We start from the raw sequence: 16,317 nt of genomic DNA on the forward strand, positions 1-16,317 counted from the left end.
GGCATTCTAACAGATAGATGTGATATGGTTTTTGTGTGTGTTTGAAAATATTTCAGGTCACAAATTATATGATCACTAGTCCCTGAATCAATAATCCATAAATCACAGGAAATTGAATTACTGAAACAGAAAGAAGTACCTGCATAACTGGTAGAAGCATTGTCTGTTGGCATTTGGTTCAGCATCTGGATGAGTTGAGTAATTTGTTTAGGTTTGATCAATGGTGGTTGAGCTTCGGATCCGGATGTGGTGGTGATAGTCACATTGTTGGCGGTTGGATTGCCGTTTTTAGGACGACCATGTAATTTTCAGCATGTCTCCTTATTGTGATTTCTTCTCTTACAATAATCACAGTACATTTTTTTACTTGATCAGAATGAACCAGGTCCGTTGGATTTATTCTAAAAATTGCTCAAAAATTTACCATTGGATGAATTCCCCAAAGGTTGACCCGGTTGACTGTTGACCCCACTAACTTGGTTGATTGCCTGTTGGCCATTGGATTGCTTGGGCAAATCTGGGTCATTCATCCCTGGATATAAAATTTTTTCCTTTTCTTTGTCATTAGAAAAACCTAGCCGCGCCTCCCTCTTTTCTTCCCTGTTTGCAACGAAAGCCATGGAATCACCCATTTTTGGCGATTCCATGGAGGCCAGCCTTTGACTCTCGTCTTGGATGGCCAATTAATAGGCACGACAGAGTGATGGTGGTGAAATGGTGGCAACATCTGCATTCGAAAGGGCAAAAAATTGTCATTCAATCCGATTAAAAAATGAATTAACTTGTCATGTTCTTTGATTCTTTTGTACTACTGAAGTGTTTTTGGTGATCCTCGTAAGGGTTCAGCGACAACATCGAGTTCATTCCACACGGCAGAGAGGCAGTTGTAATAAACTATGACTGCGTTGTTGTGTTGCTTGATCTCGGCGAGATTCTTGAGAAGTGTGAATAGTTTAGCCAGATCTAACTATCTATACATCTCCTTGATGAATCGTCAGAGCTCCTTGGCGATCTTTGTTGGCGGCAGACCTGCAGTAACCTCCTAGGTCAAGGAGTTGTTGATCCACGAACGAACCAGCATATTACATCTAGTCTAGTGTTTGTGGAGATAGGGATTAGCTGGTGGTACAACGGTTCCATCGATGTAGCCATCTTTGTCCTTGGTGATGAGGGCTCGTCGAAAATCACGAGCCCATGTTGCATAGTTTTCAGTGCCAATGAGAACTTGTTTGACCAGAACAAGTTCCTGTTCATCGGAGGTTGAGGAGTAAAAGGGATCACTAGGCTCTGGTCGACGCTCGTTTGGCTGGACAATTTGGAATTGAAAGGGAAACGGGTTTGGGCCAGTTTGACCCGAAAACCCGAATGGATATGTGTTTGGGTTTAGGCCGGTTTGAGGATCTGGGTTGGTTTGCATATTTGGGTTGTTTTGGTTATTTGGATTAGTTTGTGTATTTGGGCTGCTTTGGTTTTCCTGGTTGGGCTGTATATGTGGGTTGGTTTGAGAATGTGGGTCAAGGCCCATTTCTGGTGTAATCGGCTTTATTGGGTTTGTTGTTGGGTTCTGGTTTGAATCCATTTTCTAATGAACTAATCCTAGGATCTGTTTTGCAGGGAAACCAATAACAGCGGAGAGGCAATGGATTAGTGAACTTGAGAAACAAGAAGAGGATCTGGCTAAGGAACTTGACTCTGATACCATGTAAGAAGTTAGGATTGGAGTGGCAATAAAGCAGTTGAACTGTCAAAGAATGCCTAGAATAATTCTGGAGAGGCAAGAGAAGCAACACTCGGTTGTAGAGTATGCCTTGAAAGAAAAGAATAGAGGAATACTTTTTTGTATTTTATATCTTTTATGTAAAAGTTTGTACAATTTATACAATTTTAACAGTGATATGTAAGGAAGTCAAATATAACAAATCAACATATAAACGAAATGAAATAAATCTAGCTACACTATTCATACTTAGGTCGTATCAAATATTTCCAATCTTCTAAATATGGTGCGTATCATTATTCACATGTCAACAAATTTTATTCGAACTTAATTGTTTTTTTTTTTTGTTTATATTTCCAATATTATTTCTTCATATTTTGTACGGACTGCGTCTGTACTCTCTTCCCAAATCAAAACAACCATGGTTGACTTAAATTAATTAAGCATATGTAAGTGAATGAAAAGTCAATTATCATGTGTATATATATGTCCCTCGAATTGCCAGCTCGATGACATTTTAGATTAGTTTTGTGGCAGCAAAGTATTTTGCGACGTTGTGGATCACATTTTACATTAGAACTTGCATGTTAACACATTTTGACATGACTCCATGTTTCCTTGACGATCTCCACAGAGAATTAACATATCATGGCTTTTCGCATTGCTTTCTGGTTTTTATCAGATAAAACGTTTTAATAAGATTAAATGGAGACCATACCATTTTCTAAACTAGAAAAATATGTTGAACTACCAACAGACAGATAACATTGATAGGTTATTGAAATATACGATTTAATGTGATCAGAAGTAAGCGCCGCTTTTTATATTTACTATTTTGAGTTCATGGTTTTAATTATTATACAGCTAGCTCTTCTTCATCAGTCTAAATTTAATCAAAAGCTAATAATTAGACAACACTCGTTTCAGGCTTCCATCAGTGTTAGGGTTAATTATAGAAATAAATAAATAAAACAGGAGGGGATATATTATTAAATTCTATTTTCACAGATAAATGGGAGATTATCATGCGCTTACTGTATAATTATATAATCAGATCGTTAACTAATAACTGAAACACATTTAAACTATGATCCACCTTTCCTGATTAGAAAAGTCAGTAGGTGTAACTATAAGCAATTAATCATTTAAATTATCTTTTGATTTAAGCTTTTCTTTTTAGATGTAGCTAGTAAACTGTTCTGAAAGAGGCCCTCATAGAACTGTTTGGAACAAAATAATCAAATTTTTTTATTTGATTGGTTGAAGTGCTTTTACAGATGCTACTTAATCATATCCTTTTGTTTTAAAAGAAAAAAGAGGATTTATTTATTTATTTCATAGACAATTAATTGGAGTTGAGATTATATCGAGTTCTTTCGTTGGGAAGGTGTGAAACATACCTGAAAAGTCGCTTATCTCTTATTATATTTTACATAAAATTCACTGTGTAAATTAAACAGGGTGAGACAAAGACAAAGTTCCCATATTAAAACCCTACCCACAATAATTTTCTCTCGGTAGTATTATGAGTATTTTGACAGATACCTGCAGTGCGGAATCAGCATTTGAGAAAAGCAAGGTCATTGATGATTCATCAGAGAAGTGGGTTTTTCATCATATTGGGCTAGCTATCAAATTCAACATATTGGAAACGCATATTAAGAAATGCACATCAATTATATAGAGTTTGAAATTTTACTCCTTAAAAGTCAAGAAACGTGCACATAAATCAAATATTGGGACCCTAGCTATAGAAGTCAGAATAGTTTTTATTCTTTAAATGAAATAGGGTTCTTGAAAAATGAATCAACCAGAAAGTTAGGTGGTCAAATTGAGAATTCTAATTTGATAGCTGCATGGAGATGGAGCATCAACAAATACATATCACCTCGTTTTCTAAGTTTTTGGTTATTAGTTTATTAAGATGCTTAATCCCCCTTTTAAAGGTATAACCCAAGTTACGTTCCCCCTTACAATATATGCAGCTCTTACATTAGTAAAAGTTCTGATTCTCACTAACACTAAAACACGAATCAAATCAAATTGTTAAAGCCAAAAAGAAGCAGACAAATCCAATCACCGAATCATGGAATCCACAGACTTAAGTATTTAATTTGACCATTTTCTGCAGTAAATGTTACGTAATGGACAATCGTTTCTCATAAAAAAAAAACTATATCCTTTAGTTAAAGGAGCACAAACTATTGACAATTTTGAACTTTAAAAAACCCTACTGGGAAAGACGGCACATTGGGGTTATTTTTATACAAAATTTTGAATACTATATTAACATGAGAACAATTAATTATGTTATAATTCAGAAATATTATACCTATATGTAAGCTTGAGACAGCTGACTTCATTAGCAACAGAGACCCAAACACGACTGGTAAATGTCGCACGTGCGACAGTAAACCTGACGAAATCTTGGTTCTAGTACTGTCTGTTTTTTGCGTTAATTAATTAGTCATAGAAGTGACATCTTGAAAGGCCACTTCTAAGCTCGAAAGCCACCATGCACCTTGACTTAGCCAGATACATTGGACTCAAATAAACTTCAGTCATTATAGAAACTTCTAATCAACACGTGGGAACACTTCTCGCCCCAAGAATCTGACACGTGGATGACCCGGACCCACAAATTTTGCCAAATTTTTTGCTTTTTCCACTCATATATATGCTATTTCTAAGTACATGAGCCATGCAACAAGAAAACAAATTAACATACACATTTCGACCATGGATCACGAGGACTCTAGGGGAAAGGCTAATGAGAGTGGCGGAGAGGTGAAATACAGAGGCGTCAGGCGGAGGCCATGGGGGAAGTTTGCGGCGGAGATACGAGACTCCAACCGCCACGGCCAACGCATGTGGCTTGGAACTTTTAACACAGCTGAGGAGGCGGCTCGAGCATATGATAGTGCTGCTTATGCTATGAGGGGTCACTTAGCCATTCTTAATTTTCCTCATGAGTACCCTATGTCAAGTGGTGTTTCCAGTTCTACTCAATCTTCATCTTCATCTTCGTCTTCAACAGGTTCTTCTTCATCATCGTCAATGCGGGAACATAATGTGCAGGAGAGAGGAACAACTGGACATGGAAAGCAGGTTTTCGAGTTTGAGTATTTTGATGATAAGTTGCTGGAGGAACTTCTCGAGCAAGGAGAGAAAAATAACAAGAAATGGTGACCATTTCTGGGCCATGGTGATGGCGGCCTAGCCAGCTAGAGTTCAGATATAATATATTATAAATACACAATCAGTTCGTTTTTCCAAATTTTGATTGTGTATACATAGTTGCAGTAAGAACTCGGCTGCTTTGATTGTGTATACTGGTATACATAGTTGCAGTGAGAACTGGGCTGCATTATCTCATAGAGACATATATATATATATATATATATTTTTTTTTTCAAATGCTGCCTAGAGCTCACCACATCTGTCGATCGAGATTGAATAAAGTGTTTTAAAAAACACATATGTATAAAGTATTCAAGAGACAGGGGAGGGCTAACCCCCAGTTGTGTAGCCCAAAAAAGAACCAGAGACTTATAAATAATGGAACCATGTTTGGAAAATTTAATGTATTTCCTATTGTTAGGAACAGCACCTTCTTGACAATTGGCAAAACGACATTGAGAAGCAGCTCGGTGCTTTTCCCTTAGTTCGTCAGTACTTCTGTTTCTGGGCAATATTGTTTCGAGTGTCCTTCGTCAAAGTGTATTTTAACTTATGTGAAGCGTTGAGCCACTAATTCTGTGTTGGTAGTTTAAAGGCAACCGGCTCCCATTTCCAAGGTATATACTTAGCAACCGTCAAATCAAAATACTTCCCCGAATCTCAGCAATGCTGGTTAGATGAATAGCAGATCGATGACTCTGTTTTGGAATTTTTCAAGGGTGGTTATAGGCACGTTTGGGAATGATTCATCCTACCTATCTTTCGGTATTACTCTCTGATCTGATTGATTTTGATTTGATGTGAAGCTTGACAAATGGCCAAATTAACGAAAGAAAACGAGGAAAACTCCAGCTATTCCCCTAATAAGTTTGAGGGGTAATCTTTATTGATAAGTGAATTTGTGCAACAACTGTCACAATTAACCGAGTAATCTTTTTTTTGTCAGATAACAGGTAAGAAAATATTTCAATACCGCGTGTTGACATAAAATGATAGCCAGCATTTTCCTATAGAGGTGGTTCGATTTAAAGAAGCAGGTGGACGGTGGTGGCAGCTGCTTGCTTGAGCAGTAAAATAATAATAAAATTAATTAATTACTCTTTTTTTTTCAGGAAAAATACATCTTGTGAGTTAATTAGCCTGCAGCAGCTGCTTCAGGCGGTTGATAGGCTTATAAAAATTAAACGACAGAAATAACAGTAGAGAAAGAGAGGAGCAAAACAGGAAGGTTTGACAGAAAGAAATAACCGAGGAGTTTAAAAAAAAAAAAGAAAACCAATAACGCGTAATGGACAGTCTGCGATCGAAGGAAGCAGAAATTTTAAAGGATAAGTTTTTTAAGTAATAAATATTTTTTATGTGTTCATTGATAAATTTATTAGATGAAGTTTATGTTTTTAATGTGTGTATATATTTTTAATCATCAAACTTTTCCTGAATATATATATTGTGTATCGATATTGTATCTTTGTTAAACGTGAATGTTTTAAATGCTCTGTTAAATATGTGGAAATGGAATAAAGGATAATATTGTGATGACTGATTATTTTAGAATCCGTTTAAAAATTAAAAATTAGTATTATAACTACCCTTACTTAGGTTAGAAAACCGTTATTTGAAACCAAAGCTATACAGGATCTAGTAATATTTTCCAAACCTTCACACATGTACAATTTCCTTTTATAGGAGCTGGAATTTTTATTTTTTTTAAATGACCGGGAGTGTCCAGATCAGCTTACACACACCTCAATATTCTTTGGGATCCTGAAATTATCGGTTGAGTAAGAGCTCCAGTAGCTACCCTTATTAGTAACCGAAGAGGGACTCGAACTCAGAACCTCTTAAGTAATACACCTAAGAATCCCCATCGAACCACTCGGTCATCCAATGGTAGTTATAGGAGCTTGACTTAAGAAAATGACCAAGCTGAGCTAAATGAGATCAGATTCTATAAACTTACAAAGAAGAAAGGTTAAAGTAGTTTTAAGTATAAAANTGGCCTTTTTTTTTTTCCAGGTTTTTTTTTTTTAACTTAAATTAAAGATATTTTATTGTAATTGAATAATTTGAATTCATATAATTTTAATGTACATCAAGTATTAATAATTTAAAATTACATTAGTGAAGACCTAGGGATAAATTTTTTAAAAATGCTCAAAATATAAAATTATTTTTTTTTAAATTGCATTTTGGAAAATGCGCATTAGTGAAGACCTAGGAATAATTTTTTTTAAAATTGAAAAATATAAAATTATTTTTTTATTCATTAAACTAGTTTAAAAATCCGGTTCGGTTAACCATTTTTGTTATTTCAAACAAACGGACCGATTTCAGTTCAGTTTTTGGTTTTTTTTTTCCACCCCTAACTGGGAGTGTCCGGGCCAGCTTACGCACACCTCAATACTCTCTGGGATCTTGGAACTATCGGTTGAGTAAGAGTTCTAGTGGCTACCCTTATTAACAACCGAGGAGAAACTCGAACTTAGAATCTCTTAAGTAATACATCCAAGAGTCCCTATCGAACCACTCGGTCACCCAGTGGTAGTTATAGGAGCCGGACTTAAGAAAATGACCAAGCTAAGCTAAATGAGATCAGATTCTATAAACTTACAAAGAAGGAAGGTTAAAGTAGTTTTAAGTATAAAACCAATTAATATTAGAGAAATGAAGATTATTAATGAGGCCTGAGAAGTCCAAAAAAAAAAAAGAAGAGAAAAGGGCAGAAAAAAAACATGTCTATAAGAATAGTGTATATATGTAACAAATTCTTTTCCGAAGTTTTCCTTAAATAAGTCTACGGACTATGTAAGGAGGAATACCATTGTAAAATGTATTACAATATCTCATTCATGGATTGAAATTCTCTTTGATCCCAGAATTTTTTCTCAAAAGTTTACTCACACTTTGAAGGAGTCTGTTACTCGCTATCAATTTCTGGGGGATGCTATTCGACAAAGTTGAAGTTCTTCTATGTTTTACAACAACCAACTGAAGGGAATATGAGACACCCAAATAAATATATGGAAGACCTGCAAGAGCTAAACTGGTTATAAGACTTGAAGATGCTAGTTTTTATAAAAAGAAAGAAAAGGAAAGATCATTGGATAATTATCTGGTAACTTTTCTTTTTTCTCAATAATGACAAATCTGTTTTATAGCTCCCTAATTTGACTTCCCCACAAACTTTCTAGTAAGTTTAACAGAAGAGTTGTTCACTTCTTAAACTCCCTAATTGATTAAAACACACTCTAAGGAAACATTTTGTTTAACCTCCTTCCCATATAATTATTTCCATCAAAAAAGTTCTTCTAAACCAATTTTCTAATACTTTTTGTTTATCAAAACATCTTCAAGTGATAGAGGTGCGAATCGAATGTCTTGGAATTTTCAATGAAAGTTACAATTAATTAGCTTTGGCGATAAAGGTATGCATAATTATTTGTAAAAGTGCAAATTACACAGTATGTTTCATGGCCGATTGGTTTTGTAATCGAGTTCTTTTCATGAAATTAATTTTATTATTTGTATGATCATTCATAATGAGAATGTGTATGTAAGTACTGTGAAATTGTTTGCTAATTAATGTTATAAATCTCAAAATGCTTTACATTTGATTTTCTCTTAAGTATGTTTTGATGTAACCATCATTATGAACTATCTGGATTTCCATTTATTTTGATTTAACATGGAAACTGGATTTTCTTGTCAATGTTTACAAGATACCGATATTTCATGTCATGATATTCATTCAGGTATCCTCTTTTATTACTTAAACTATTTGCAAAATAAATAAATGATTTACCCTTTAAACCATTATGTGTTTTAACAAGAGATCTTCCTACCCAAATTATATTGAATTTATTAAAGAGAGTACATATTTAGGATTATATCAAAAAAATGTTAGTTAAACTATACGATGAAAACATTTTAGTTCAATGTCCATTGTTGATGATAATGAATATGATCTGATAACCAATGATCATAGCGAAATATAGTCTACCCCTATATTGATGATATGATAACCCGGTTACCAAATATACAATTAACATTCCAAAAGATGAGTAATGCTAGATATATAAAGTTGCGCCTTTGTATCTCATATCATATGGAAGTTAATTCACCATTCTATAACTAATACGGTATTGCCAAATCAACAGACATATGCATAGATTGAGATACGAATTGAGGATCCCAACAATATATAAGTAACATTATTGCTTTAAAAAACAATGATCAAATCGTTGTTGTTTTAAATAAGCATCTATTATACACATACTTTTCTAATTAATGTCCTTATGCTTGGCTTGCTTTTTGCAAATTGCAGCAGAATACTAGGAAAGGAGATGTTAAAGACAATACTTTGATGCCGTTATAATCTAGAATCATCTTCTTTTTAAACTTTTTCTTAAAGAGTTACTAGACATACAATCTTGAAAAGTATATTTGGGGATATGTACAATTTCCATATTAGGCAACACATATTTATACAATATCAACAAAAAATCCAATCTTTATTCTTGTCAAAGGATTCATCCAAATGAGCATTTTGGACAGTTAATTTTAGCTGAATTAAATTACTACATGTAAAAACATGGTTACCTGTAAGCGCCTACAGTGTACTATTGATTTAATCATCAAGCTTGTGATATGCCTGAACACCTATGATTCCCTTTGTTCTTCTTCCAATGAAGAGAGCTAAAAGCAGTTTAAGCCCTCGTTGATTCCATCTCTGAAACCTCAATCTTCCTTTTTCACTTCAGAAACGCCATGCCAGCAACAGCAACCAAGTACAAATACAAACTCACAAATGCACAGATATGCAGTACTTCGTCTAATTTGAAATTTAACATGATTTAATATGTTCTCCAAGAAGTTTTTAATCCCTGCCAATGCATGAAGATTACAACACAACTATGTTCGATTTTGTGTGAAGACCACATTCTGTATCATATAGTTTAATTACCAATTTTGCTTTTGCTTCAAAGTTACAAATGCCATCTTGAATGGGAAATTTCTAGTTGTACTTTCATGTTCTTATATATTTTGATATATAAATATAACAACGAATTAGATTAACATAATACAAGGATTTGATTGTTTTAAATACACAGAAACCTAACTACTCGATTGATTCATCTTTTTAATGCTGTTTTTCAATTGATATATATATATATATATCTTTAGGGCATGTTTTTAGAACACTTTATATGAAATTGATAGATCTGATTCAAGTATAAAAATGCCAACAAACTCAAACTAGATTACCCGTAATAATTTATACAGCTCTCCCATTATACATTCACCATTCATCTCCAAAAGCTGAACAGAAAATAGCGCATCCAACATTGTTTAGAACTTTAGAAAAGTACTTTGCAATAAGTAATTATAAGAAACTTGATTTAAGCAAGTGTACAGTACCAAACCCTCGAAATTCAATCTCTATTTCGCTTCTTCTTTTCTTCTTCTGGTTCAAGCATCTCTTCCAACACCTTATCGTCCAAATACTCGAACTCGAAAACTGGTTTTTGTTGTCCACTCGAAGAAGTTCCTCTCTCAGAACCCTCACTAGGTCGAAAACTAGAAGAGGAAGAAGAAGACGATGATGAAAATGTAGTAGATGATACAGGACGATGAGGAGCAGACCCCATAACTTGAGAATAATACTCATTAGGGAAGTTGAGAATAGCAAGATGACCTCTGAGATTAAACGCCGCACGATCATAAGCACGAGCAGCCTCCTCAGCCGTGTCAAATGTCCCTAACCACAACCGTGCACCTTGTCTTGAAGGGTCTCGAATCTCTGCGGCGAATTTTCCCCAAGGCCTTCGTCGAACTCCTCGATATCGAACTTCTTCTTTATTTTTTCTCTCTTCTTTGGTTTTGTTTCCGGGGTCCTCCATAGCTGATTTTTGTTTTAGCCTTTTTTCCAGGTTAAAACAAAAAGAAATACAATTATTAAGCTTAACCTAGCTGAGCTAAGGGCCTTTTTAGTTATAGTTTCAAACTTGGTTGCTCTCACAATTTAAATCAATGAAAGGTCAAGTCAGATCCGACGGTGGATATGAATTTTCTAGAACGTGGATTGACCAAGTTGAAAAATATACTTAAATTTTATGATTACTTCTTCTAGGAAGGTTCTTGCTAGCAGTAGAAGATTTGGATTGTTCGACCTTTCCTATGGCAGAATTGATCAAAAACGACTAATGGATCTCTTTTTCTTGATAGGCATTTTTCTTTATTTCATTCATGATAAGAATTCGTTCGATCTGGTTGGATTCTCCTTTTTTTTTTTGGTCCAGATGGGAGAATAAAATGGATTTTGTTGCTTAATATATTTGTGGTCAATAATAACATAAATTTTGGTCGTAGATATATGTCAAGTAAAGGAGCATCCATGGATACCCAAATCACAAACACCTAGGGGCCAGGGAAAAATTCATTGCTTGAAAATAATTCAATGGGAATCTCACTAGTCACTATTATTTTCTATGGTTTTGAAAGAAAAAAAAAACAGACATTATTATTATTGAGAAAATTATGCAATCAAGTGTTGAAAATTAATACAAACGTTGAAGATCTATCAACTGTCGGCTAAAATTATCAGATTGAATGTAATCCCTTATTGAACTAGGTTTTATCTTACTTGCATCCAAACAACAATTTATTGGGTGTTTTTTATTTAATTTTCTTATTGGTCTCTGTCATTTTTTTTTTTTTTTTTTTGTGATAATCGGGATGTCTAGGTCAATTTGCGCATATTTCAACTAATCCTTAGAGTCATTGAATATTTTACAAGTCAAAAGACTAGATAAACTATAATATTATTATGGTAGGTAGTCCCAAGGTTTAAACCAATAACTCAAAGAATTTAACAAATCTCTTTAATCGCCAAAAAATTGAACAAATCTCTTTAATCGCCAAAAAATTGAACAAATCTCTTTAACCTTCAAGTCAACCCCTTAAGGTTAGGTCTTGTCATTTAACAACACAAAAAATACAATCCATAGTATTACAAAAACTTTGCAGAAAAATACTAAACCTACAAAAGATTTTTATATACAAAAGAAAAAAGCACAGCAATATTTTCTCATTTTAAAATCCAACCATAAAGATATGGTGAATTACTTTATATTTCTAGTTAAAATATCACATTTTAATTAATTTAGTAATGTGTTGATAGAACATGTAATATCATCACATTACTTAAAATATGTATCTCTTATTATAAGGTATTTAATTTAAAAAAAAAATCGATAGCGAATTGATGAAATTAAATGGCCCAGTGATGGACCCCATTAGCAAAGATCAACGTAGGAGGATGACTTGGTAGATCCGGGTAGGAGTAGGATTATCTGATAAATCATAAATGAGATGAGTATGACCAAGGTCAAATACTTTTTCGCTTGTTGACCCTTTTTTGAATCTCCCTTTGACCGAACCAACATTTTCATTTTTCTTTTTACAAAAAATTTATATTTTAAATTATAATTTCCTCTCATTACACGTGTCAGTCTTTGAAAAATAATCATCTTCATTTAATAAAAAAGTTGGTCTAATTAAACAAAAATAAACTAATCAAAAACAACGTAACGGCCTAACGGGATACAAATATTTAATTCCGTTCCGCACGTCATATCTGAAACAATATCGATTCAAAAGGTGATTAAGATCTCTAATTAATTAAAATTTTAATTAGCCAATCAGAAGTGGACAAAGCCAAACATTAAAGAGAATTTTAAAGTCCTAGAAGATTTAGACCATTTTCTCCCAATATTTAACTTGTTATGCTGGAAACTTTGCATCTAGACATTGGATTTTAATTCAAATAATATAGTATAGTTTTTAATTATTTATTGTGATGAACAAATTAAAAATGTGCTTGAAAGGTTAAAGTTTTAGTAATCATAGTTGTTTGACTTTCACCGCTAAAACAATTGGATAACGGGAACATCCTAAGTTGATAAAAATTGGGCCGCTTTATGCTTTTGTGTATTTAATTGTAGGCCCATAGTATTGATATGACCATTCCCCTACCTTTTTTTTTTTTTTTTTAAAAATAATAAACTTTACTATTGTAAAAATTTAAATGAAAAATTAAATTTAAAATGAAAGTAAAACCTTATGTTGACATAAAGCATTAAAATTCTGGGTTATATACTTTTAGTTAATGAATACCGAAAAAATAAATAAAAAAAATTGAAAAAGTAAATAGACATCCAAAAGATTTAGTTTTATAGCAGCCCAGCCCAGTATCCCATATTTGTTTGGAAGTAAGGATGATTTAATTACAATAATTATTCCAAGTTCATTCTTTTTTTATGGCAAAACTATCAACTGAAACTGCTACTAGTCTAATTACTGTGCCCAAAATTATTTAATTATAATGCAATTACTAGGGGCAGCCATCCAATTACATTAATCATCCATGTGTATGATTCCAATTCCATTATCATTCCAATTCCAAAATTATATGTTGTAGATTACCCATATGACTTTTACCAGGTTATCATTTTCATTTGATAAATTAGCTATTGATAGCAATGTGTACTCACCTCATTTTATATAATTTTCATGCATAAAAAAAACTGTTCAAGCATATTTATAATGTGAATTGAGAAGGGTTTATATTAGAGTTTCATATCGATTAGGTACACTCAAACCTACTGGTTTATAAAAGTGGGTAATCTTTTCATTGAACAAATACCTTATTGGGTGAGGAGTCGGACCTATCTCAAATTTTATCAGATTAATTCAAAATAATTCAATCCTTTGCTATAAGGTTTAAGAATAATACTAAACCAATAACTCTCTCTCACAACCCTGACATGATAGCTTGCAATTAGTCAGATCACAACGGGTCCCACTAATTAATTACGAGTTGTCACGTCAAGGTCGTGAAAAAAAGTTTTTGAAAGATGGTTGTTGGTGTAGTATTACTCAAGGTTTAATTCATTAATTATTTATTATCTTGGGAACCCTAATGCCCATTTGTTTTTTTTAACCAAGGTGTTCAGGTCAGTTTAGTCACGACCTCCCACTTAAATAGTAGATGTTCATATGTGAATTGAACCTGAAACCATGTACCTATCTATAATATCTCTTATTCGTTCTAATAATCTGGACAAGCCTCATTCTTATGCATTAGGGTATTGATATTTGATAGTAGATTAACTTGAACACATTTAAAATAAATATAAAAAGAATTGATAAGATTTGTTTGACTTGCATATTAAATGTTCAAGTTCATGTACCAATTACATCAAATCAAAAGTTAACCTAGTCCCCTTTTAACAAAGCATATATTATAGTTTCAGTTTGTTCTTTATATGATTCGATATTTGATTCAATTCCTTTTATCCAACAAGAATTTGTTTTAGTTATGTGGAAGTGGCCCATAGAATTTTATTTCTTACTAGACCATGACTCATTTGAACTTTCTTCTTTTCATATTTAAATATTCATATAATGGATTTGAACTTTCTTCTCACCATTATTTTAATTCATTGTATATTTCCTATTAAAGATTCTTTTGAATTATATTTTAATATAATATAAAATAAAGATAGCTTTCAGTTAATTTTTTTAAATTTAATTTACATTTTAGAATAAATTAAATTATATACTTTTTAATTTAGTAGTCATATTTGAATTTATAATTTATGACATGTTAACAAATATATGTTTAAAATATATATCTTATATTTAATGATGAAGTAATACAAATTATTGAATTAATTAAAGTGATAATTAAGAAGACTTAGTTAGAAAATTGAAAACGAAAGAGAATGACTAGAGGAGGAGGAAAGGAAGGTCTATCGGGCGGCTTGAACTGAGGATTAAGTCTAGGTTGGTGGAAAGGGCACGGGTGGGAGAAGGTGGGTCCTTTGTCTCATTGTCTCAAGTTACATGTGAGCAATCAACTCAAAACGGACCATGTTCCATGAATCTCATTCTCTATGGCCATCTGTACGCATCATCCTCCGCCTAACCGCTTTGTCAAAATTATAGTGATGGATGGATCTGTTTCTGTTCCATTCCAGACAGAGTGAAAGAGTTTTGCAGCTTTTGCTCCAGGACAACCACTCTGTTGCCACTCACGTGACACAAACCTATTTTTATATTTATTTTTTATTTTTTATTTTTTCATTGAACCAAGTATAGTCTATAGTAGGGGTGTTCGGTTTCGGGTATCTTGTACTTTTCGAAGGAACTGAAATCGATGGTTCCTTGAAATTTGGAACCAGAATCGAAACCGACAGTTTCGATTCCAAACAATTCTTTTGAACATCCCTAGTCCATAGTGTAGTAGTAACGTATATATTTCCACTGAGAAAATTTGAAAAGAAAATTATCCCAGAATGGGGTTTCGTAGAAACTACATGTTAAGAAAAGGTTTACTGAGTAGTCACAATCAAATTTCCAACTACAAAGCTACAAATGCCTATCCATTCTTTGTGGAGGACTTTATAATATTCAACAAACAATTTCCCTCTTTGTTTCGGAGACTGAAATAGTGTTATTTTTGGAATTGGGATTCAAGGCAAGGGACCTGTATCTGGACCATAATTTTTAAGCCATCAAATTCAATTTCTGAATGATAGGCTATATGCCTAGGAATAGGATAACGATTTGATATAATTGATCCATAAATTAAAATTAAAAAAACAATTCTTCAAGAAGACAATTTTGGCTGCTCAGGCCTTGTCAATGTGTAAATGACAAGCCACTATCAGTTGAAAAGAGGCGAATAGAGTGAAGAAGTGATACGTGGAGTTGGAGTTGGCAGCTATATATGATTATTGCCATGTCCTTTCACATGAATCCCATTCCCAGTTAAGTAGAGTGGAGAGACGTGAAGCAAATGTAATATATATGTAATCCATACAAATACAAGGGATTTTCTTATTATAACTATGTAAAAGGTGTATAAATTTAGTAATGTTTGTGTAATATAAGGTATTTCAATAGAGAAACAAATTAGGATAGAAGACAAAAAGGTAGCCTCCATTCAAACCACATTGTTAATTACATATTATAATTTAAATGATAAAAGTATGAGGTGAATATGATGTTAGCCATATCAAGGACTTTTGGTGCATAAAAACATAATTGCTAGATTAAGCTAACCGTAGACCAAATTTTCAGATGAACAGGATTAATTAATGGAGGCCGGGATAATCGGCCAGATTGGTGATGAAACAAGCATTAAAATAAAATTAAACTTCCAATTTATTTGAAACGAATGTTGGTTTCAAATTCAATGAAATTTCTTATTCTAATCATGACATAATTGACCTTTTATTTTCAATCAAATAATTATTCAATCTTAAGAAAAAAAATAAATGTTCTAATTTACTTTTCAATATTAAAATTCTCCTTGTGTTTCTATCTCTTTGTCTTCTAAAATATAACAGAAAATG

The 16,317-nt window shown here is 33.0% G+C and overlaps 2 protein-coding genes across 5 annotated transcripts; one reads left to right on the top strand and one right to left on the bottom strand.

Moving 5' to 3' along the window:
- Positions 1–4,435: 4,435 nt before the first annotated feature.
- LOC116137654 (ethylene-responsive transcription factor ERF096-like) lies at positions 4,436–5,002 on the top strand. Its single transcript, XM_031423338.1, has one exon. It carries the CDS (start codon positions 4,457–4,459, stop codon positions 4,904–4,906), a length of 450 nt encoding a protein of 149 aa, XP_031279198.1. The 5' UTR covers positions 4,436–4,456; the 3' UTR covers positions 4,907–5,002.
- Positions 5,003–7,615: 2,613 nt separating this feature from the next.
- Positions 7,616–10,873, bottom strand: LOC116137645 (ethylene-responsive transcription factor ERF098). Of its 4 annotated transcripts, XM_031423325.1 has the most exons (4): positions 10,316–10,873; positions 10,163–10,216; positions 9,497–9,780; positions 7,616–7,926 (listed from the first exon to the last, which is right to left on the bottom strand). In XM_031423325.1, exon 1 carries the CDS (start codon positions 10,795–10,797, stop codon positions 10,330–10,332), a length of 468 nt encoding a protein of 155 aa, XP_031279185.1. In that variant the 5' UTR covers positions 10,798–10,873; the 3' UTR covers positions 7,616–7,926; positions 9,497–9,780; positions 10,163–10,216; positions 10,316–10,329. The 4 variants fall into 4 exon arrangements, with proteins under 4 accessions (XP_031279185.1, XP_031279184.1, XP_031279187.1 ...); XM_031423324.1 differs by having other exon boundaries at positions 10,163–10,873; XM_031423327.1 differs by lacking the exons at positions 7,616–7,926; positions 9,497–9,780 and having other exon boundaries at positions 10,088–10,216; positions 10,316–10,474; positions 10,593–10,873.
- Between the last annotated feature and the right edge of the window lie 5,444 nt (positions 10,874–16,317).

The sequence above is a fragment of the Pistacia vera genome, unplaced genomic scaffold (genome assembly GCF_008641045.1).
Source record: "Pistacia vera cultivar Batoury unplaced genomic scaffold, PisVer_v2 Contig331, whole genome shotgun sequence".
In the NCBI taxonomy this organism is placed as follows: domain Eukaryota; kingdom Viridiplantae; phylum Streptophyta; class Magnoliopsida; order Sapindales; family Anacardiaceae; genus Pistacia; species Pistacia vera.